Below are 7,921 nucleotides of genomic sequence, written 5' to 3'. Positions count from 1 at the left end.
CAATATCATTAAATAAAAGAGATAAGTTGGTTATTTATAAATGAAGTCCGAATGTTTACGTGATCATCAAGTCCAGCTGTACATAATCAAAAGTTTGTGGTGAAAATTAATAAATATTTACGTTAACATTTTTCGGCCTGCGTTTTTCGAATTATTCTCACACCAAACTGTAATCTTTATAAAAATCCTTGGTTTCAAAATAAAACTCAGCGATGTGCACACTGTTGAAAACGTCTACATTTATCAAAATCAGAATCGCAACTACAACCATTGGTCAAATACTCCAAATTCTCCAAATACTCCAGTGTTTCATGGGTTTTAGTTTTACAGACTTAAAATTGTGAGTGAAATCTACGAAAATAAATTAAACTGCTTCCATACAATAAAATTTAATCGGAAAAATGAGTCCTAAAGCAATCCTAAAGCAGTTTCTGCGGTAACCAGTTGGTATGGTATCCAGTTGGTATGGTAACAAGTTGTTATGGTAACCAATTGCTGTGGTAACCAGTTGCTGTGGTAACCAGTTGGTATGGTAACCAGTTGGTATGGTAACCAGTTGTTATGGTAACCAGTTGCTGTGGTAACCAGTTGCTGTGGTAACCAGTTGGTATGGTAATATGTTTCACTGCATTTTGGACATTTCGTATTTTCTGTGTTCGACCTCTTCATCCGAGTCCATAAGTTTCTCGAACACACTGAAATAATAATAATAATAAGGTATCTAATTAATGATAATTATTTTATAACTGATCGATTAGTGATTGTAAAAGAAAATTCGCCACAAAGTATGTTATATATGGTGAAGCCTAAAATGGAAATTAGAAAAAACAAATATTCGTACGTGTCTCCAAGAGTTGATGGGATATTTTCCTCCGCCCATTTTAGATCTCCGTCAATGTTTCCTTCTTTCTTCGTCGAGCCGTTCTTCTTTATCTTTCTCATTTTCATGCCCTCTGAAAATTAAGGAGTACAAAAATCAGTACAGTTATAACATATAAGCCATGTTTCATATTTGAGACCTGTAACTAAAACTTTGCAGATGGTATACTGTAACTTCTCATTCGACGATTCTGTCAACAAATTTTAAATTTTGATCTACAGAGGCACAATTAACAATGGATTACTTTAATACTCGTGTTTGCGAACATGCTATCAATTCCATATTAACATATGGAATATAATAAGACAATTAATAATTGTGTAGAGCTATCTCATTACCTTCTGCCCCAAATTTAAAGTTTACCTTACCTCTTACTTGGCATCTGTAGTTAATATTACCTTGTGTCTTACATCTGCATCTGGAGTTAACATTAGGTTGTGTCTTACATCTGTAGTTAACATTACCTTGTGTCTTACATCTAGAGTTAACATTAACTTGTGTCTTACATCTGTAGTTAACATTACCTTGTGTCTTACATCTGCAGTTAACATTAACTTGTGTCTTACATCTGACGTTAACATTAGCTTGTGTCTTACATCTGGAGTTAACATTACCTTGTGTCTTACATCTAGAGTTATCATCATGTTATAATACCGTACATCTGGAGTTAACGTTACATTAAACCTTACATCTAAAGTTAACATTATCCTGTACCCTATCATGTACCTTACATTCCTTATTCCGGTTTATTCGACATTCATTATATGAACTTTGCCTGATACAACAGTGTAGTTCGCATAAAATAGAACTTGTTTAACATTCCAACTCCGGGAATATAACTGGATTAGCAGCGGATTACAACCAGCCTAGCTGTTCCTCAACTCTTGACAGTAGATTCACCTAACTAAACAAATGCTGTACGGCATTTGGAAAGAAAGTAGAACGTATCATTATAGCTTTTCATATATTTGCCAAATGCCGAAGTCTTAATAACGATATTTTTCGTAATATTATATATGGACATATTTGAGTTTGAGGATATTGGTAAATATATGTAAGTGACCCTATTATATATCATTGTAATAATTTGAAAGATTATGTCTGTATGTACACTATAAAAACTAACCAAAGAATACTATTACCTTCCGGTGGCACTGATGACAGAGTAAAAACTGAAGTGCGCCAATAAAAAAATGAAAGCCGGTCACCACATTGTTGTTTCTGAGGAGGCATATAATGTGAATGTCGAATAAGCCGGAATCACTGATTCCGGGAATCAGGAATGTACATGATAGGGTACAGGATGATGTAAACTTTAGATGTATGGTTTAACTCCAGATGAACGGTTTTATAACATAACAGGAGGTGACCGGGACATGATTTTAGGCCTGACCGGGACTGGGACCGGGACCGGATACAAAATGTGACTTGACCGGGACCGGCACCGGGACTGAGATTATCAATTTACCGTGACCGGGACCGGGACCAATAATTTCTGGGATTTCTATCTTACCGGGACCGGGACCGGGACCAACAATCCAATTTTACCGGGATGACCGGGATGACCGGGACCAAAACTGGTATTCTCATATTGAAAGCTGCAACTTTCATTTACATTATAATTGAACAATTTGAATAAGTAATAACTAGAATATTAAATTAGAAAAAACTAGAAAAAACCCGTCAATATGGGGCATGGGCCTAATGTACTACACCAATAATGTTCATGTACTGATTACTCAAGTTCACCTTCATTCCTCATTCCTCAATCAATGATCCCTCAAATTATTCAACAGTTTCATTCTCCAATTCCAATTGACAATTGGGCGTAGCCCGAGTTGAAAACTTGATGTTAGTCTGCACTTATGAGTTATGTAACGATATTAGTTACCTAAACTTGTTTAGCAATTTTAAACATTGTTTTATTTGGCTCAGAGGTTGTTTAAAGATGAAATTCACAATGAATGAAAGTAAAAACTTAAAATCACAGTGAATGAAATTATGTAAAAGATCCCGGTCAAAATCCCGGCAAATTTGAGTGATTGACCGGGACCGAGACCGGGACCGGGACCAAGAATCCTGAATTAACCGGGACCGGGACCGGGATCATAAATCAGCATTTGACCGGGACCGGGACCGGGACCGGGATGAAAAATGTGACTTGACCCGGTTGACCGGGACCGGGATAGCTCAAAATTGCCAATCCCGGTACCGGGATTCCCGGTCACCTCCTGATTTGTACATAGGATTGACGAAGTGAGAGTCTCCACTGAGTGGAGACTCTCACTTCGTCAACTCCAATTCAAAATAAAATTAAACCGAGTGCCAAAAATCAGCAAACCATTTTAACCTCCAATTGACTAATTCCATTGATTTCACCATATTTTGCTCAAATATTTTTCACATTACACTAGTAGATATTGGAGTGAGTAACTGTTTTCAGCATTTTAGTCATTATTAGCAATTCCAGTAAGTCATACAATTCAGCAAAAAGCCATTTTTATATCTGAATACAACTGCTCTAAATTGATGGTTCTTGTCAAAATATTAATAAGATCGATCAAGGCGTGACTGTGTTTTTTTCTGGATAAGATAATGTTTGGTGATGATTGGTAGATTATTGTCCAGCACATCAGAGCTTAAGTTAAACTTAAAAATGTTAATTTAAATTTCGCTAAGTCACTGAAAATGTGATAGAATAAAAAACATTTTGTGCCCCAACAATATAAATTTAATGCGGAGAATTGGTATAAGCTGCTCTATTTCTTGTATTAATCAATTCCAACCATAATAGGAGTGTTAACATGAAGTATGAACGAAAAATTATCAAACCTTGATGATATACCCCCTTAATGATATTATGTGATGTATATTATCAAATTCATATTTTTAAAACAAGTATGCACATGGATGTATGCACAAATTTATATAGTGCAGAGGATCACTGTAATCAGCATATTCTTGTCGTCAAGAAGCAGTACACTAATTTCAAGTCAGATATTGAAGACAACAAGTTTGGACGAGGATTTTAAATATATAAAAGTGTATACATTGTTCGTAGTGTATTATTTGTAATAGATGCGAGTTATCAAATGTTTTATAGGAGTAGTCAAGAAGCTTGAGTTTTGGCGCTATGACGTGCTCCAGATTTTAGAAGATCTAAATATAAAATCTTTTAATGGGAATTGAACAGTGAGATTGGTTTTCTTTCTACATGATAACTCATATTGCTGGTTCAGTTATGTTGGGCATCTGAGTTTGAGTATTTTAAGGAGCACTCTCTTTGGGAAACCAAGCAACAACTATTTGTTATATATTATTATATATTATATATAATCTGGTGGATTCGTGTAGTGTTATTGACTTATTGAGTCTCATGATTTTATAGTTCTTTTATTCAAATTTCTGATAGTTTTAAACTATTTTCACAACTACAATTAAATACATTTATTGAGAATGTGAGTATGACGTAGAAATGACGATACGTTATTCAGCTATTTATTTCCATTAGAATTTGTCTTCACTGAGTCTATTCAGAAACAATCAGAAATTTGAATAAAAGAACTATATATAATTATAGGTATAGCTGATAGCACAGTGTATATGCAGCCTACACGGACCGCCTCTAACTGGCCAATCCCTGTTTACATGCCGTGTAGCAGGGGACCAGATAGAGCTAAACTAGTAAGCGCTAAGAGTAAGAGCTAACTAGTAAACTATATATACGTATATGTACGTATATGTAGAGATTTTCCAATTATGATTTCAAATGATATTATGTTTAAACAAGTTGGGGAAGTTTTGATAGTCAGCTTAAATAAATTGCATAAAATGACTGAGAACAAGAACTACCATAATATATAAAGAGTAACAACAAATAATTTGAGTTTTCACCTAACATTTCCATGATTAAATTGCTGTCAATCGATATTACTAAGTAAGCCGCCAAGGTAATGATGTAGACTTAAACTGTGAATGGCACAATTTTACAAACCAGCAAATTCATGAAAAAGACGACAAGTCAAACCTCAAAAATGTAACTAAAAATCGAAACCAGATATAAAGCTGCTTATAACGAAGTGACACTGCTTAAAGATGTATGAAACACTGATAGTGAAAAATCGTGATTGATAGATGCCGGAGTTGAATGATGAAGGTGTACATATGTCATATATGTACCTTGTTTTTGATGAAGCTTTAGTAGGACACGAATGGCTTGAGTCATCCTGATCCGGTAGATTTCCACAAAACGGTCAACCCAACAAAAACACGGCAGTAAATCTGAAATTGTTAACGAAATCACAAATTGGCCATTGGCGATGAACTTTAAGTTTGAATCACTCGAAGTCGAAAATAACATACCTGTGATCATGTATCACAGAATTTGATCGAGTAAAGTGTATAGTCAAATATAAAGTATAGAATAACTGAATATAAGGTGTAATAAGGTGTAATAAAATTAAAATACAATTGGGCTGTATAGTAAGGAAGATCCAAGGAGTGCCCTCTAAATGTGCCCGTGGAAATGTAAACAGTATCTACCACGCCCTTGACTGCAAACTAGGTGGATACGTTTCCATGCGCCACAATGCCATAAGAGAGACTGCTGCTTTCTTCCTCCGAGAAGCAAAGTGTAAAGACGTATATATATAAAGATAGAACGAGCACTCCTGATAGTCAAACCAATTTTGCAATTTATCCAATGCGAAAATGCGCGTTAGCAGTTGAATGAAAAAAGTTTGGGCGAGCGATTTAGTGAGAGCGGCAGCTTATAGGCTGAGGATGGTGCGTTCTGCGAGGATGGCGAACGGTAGATTTGAAAATGGGCAATGTCAAACAATGTCACAGAGTGTTGCCGACTCGAGTGGCACTGGGTGTAGTGGGCTCGTAGAGGAATTGGCTTCGTCTTCTGCTGAAATTGATTGTGAGACTAATTTATAATTAAATTCATTCAAGAGATAATCAGCATTGGAATTTGACTGATACGAACAGGCTTAATAGTTTAAATAATTACTTCTGTTATGCCCAAATTATTATCGCTATTATTACGCTAGGCTTGTTGGCTTTCTTGTAGCTATGTAGACATAGACTGCGCTCAGCGCTACATATCGCTTTCTCATATCTCAATATGTTAGATTCATCTCTAATTGGTACAGTATCGGAATACATTGTACTTGTAGGTAGTCTCTTTTAATATTGTATTGTAAATTTAGTAAGTTCGTTAATTCATATTTCTTCATTTAGTTCAGAAACAAGTTAAATTCATGCATCAAATTCAATGAATTTTGTCCCAAATTACAATTAAATTATTGACAACCTTAAAAAATCTTAAAGTATAATGGTTTTAATACTACTTTATCAAATCAAAGTAAGATTAACCCCTTATATAATTGCATAATTTATACCCTACGATAAAATGTAACAAAAAGTGTTCGCATCTTATTATTATATCATTAACATACAATTCTTAGTGTCCAAACCCCATAGACCGGATCTAGTTGAGCATGCAGAACATGAACACAGCCAGGTCGTAGTATCCTGACTCATCCATACCATGCTTCACCATCTTCCTCCACACTTTCCAGTGTTCTGCACTGTCTGCGTGCACTGTCAAAACTCCGTCGTCGTCTACTAGCTTCTCCGCTATATCTTTCAGCAGCTGGAGTTGTAAGAGTTGTCAATAAGAAGAGCATCGTATCTCAGAAAAATTTGCAAGAGATACGATTATGTTTATACATATTAGGACGGAATGAAACTACGGGACCACGATGTATGGGGACTCCGGGACTTGCCACCCCATGGCAACATTAAAATATATCGACTCTTAAGTCTTATGTATCTAGCTTACCTCAATATCGGAGAGATCAAAGTCAATTCCATCGAAGTCTGCTTGTGACCCCTCGCCACTGAATCTGAAGGTATATCTAACACGGTAGCCTATGTCGTACCTGCCAGGGTCAGCTGATCGTTTCTCTCTAGATTCGAGGTCTGAAATTATAATTTATTTGTATACTAAATGGTGTATATATATAAGGTATATACTGGTCCTTACGTCCTCAATCACGACGAAACTTACAATGATCTGTAATGGTTTTGTTTCCAGAGGTAATTCCAGGGTACTTGATCTTGAAGGCCATGAGATTCAAATAGTTCAGGATATCGTTCTCTGCAACATTGGTTGCACAACCACAGACATCAGACTCAGGGTCCAGTAGTCGTTCTACCAACCTATACTGCTCGGCGGTGTTATCCCAGATCTCAGCCATGTGGAAGGCGTGGGTCAGTTTATCGAGGGTGTTGAAATTGGTAATTCCCCACCAGGTTCGGTTCATGTTCCTCATCACCTGTGCAAGGTATCAAGGTACTGAGAGTCTTATTTGAGCACTGAAGAAATTTATTATTCAAGTATTCGGACAATTATGCCTCATTAATAAGTCCCTTAAGCTAAAACACTCAACGTATCTCCCTCGTTACCATAGTCACCACACGTACCAAGTCGAATGTCTTCATGCTCTGTGTCGAGAAGTCTTCATCGTACCCTGCTAACGGTGCGTTGGGTAGAATCCTCGTGTCGCTCCTCAGATCCATATTTACTGAAATATCATGTATATTAAATAATGTCGTTCACTTCACTAATTTTAATTGGGAAACCCATTCATATTAACTATAAATAGCATGCATTATGGTGGTAATTGGCCACAACCGTCGTATCTTTTTGGCAAGAGAAAGATACATATCTTAATCAAAATATGCGAATTACCTGTTGGAACGCCATTTTCCTCCGTAGCATCCTTCTTGAAAAAGTAACGGATATCCTCTAGTGTCAATGAATGTATGCTATGTGCTACCATTGGGGCAAACATCCTTGATATTCCGGCCGCATCTAGGATTCTCGGGCATTCTTCAGAAGTTGGACCTAAATTGTTATTCGTCATTTTTATTGTTCACAGAAGAGAGTTTCTACTTACTGGAAATGGAATACGTTTCATTTTCGCTCGGTCAGTGAATATTTATAATGGATACAATGTCTTATAAGTTATA

General features: G+C 36.2%; 2 protein-coding genes across 2 annotated transcripts; both read right to left on the bottom strand.

Moving 5' to 3' along the window:
- Positions 1 to 286: 286 nt before the first annotated feature.
- LOC134822107 (transmembrane protein 87A-like) lies at positions 287 to 5,520 on the bottom strand (the record flags this gene model as incomplete). The annotated part of the gene is given in 4 exon segments (XM_063833001.1): positions 287 to 695; positions 842 to 953; positions 5,060 to 5,161; positions 5,349 to 5,520. Coding segments are annotated over 3 exon segments (231 nt in total). The 3' UTR covers positions 287 to 622.
- A 704-nt stretch (positions 5,521 to 6,224) lies between these two features.
- Positions 6,225 to 7,468, bottom strand: LOC134822188 (uncharacterized). Its single transcript, XM_063833101.1, has 4 exons — positions 7,373 to 7,468; positions 6,957 to 7,224; positions 6,729 to 6,868; positions 6,225 to 6,539 (listed from the first exon to the last, which is right to left on the bottom strand). Exons 1-4 carry the CDS (start codon positions 7,466 to 7,468, stop codon positions 6,375 to 6,377), a joined length of 669 nt encoding a protein of 222 aa, XP_063689171.1. The 3' UTR covers positions 6,225 to 6,374.
- Positions 7,469 to 7,921: the final 453 nt, after the last annotated feature.

This window comes from Bolinopsis microptera, chromosome 10 (assembly GCF_026151205.1).
Source record: "Bolinopsis microptera isolate Bmic1 chromosome 10, MBARI_Bmic_1.0, whole genome shotgun sequence".
NCBI classification, from domain to species: Eukaryota; Metazoa; Ctenophora; class Tentaculata; order Lobata; family Bolinopsidae; genus Bolinopsis; species Bolinopsis microptera.
This window is presented reverse-complemented; position numbering and strand designations above follow the sequence as displayed.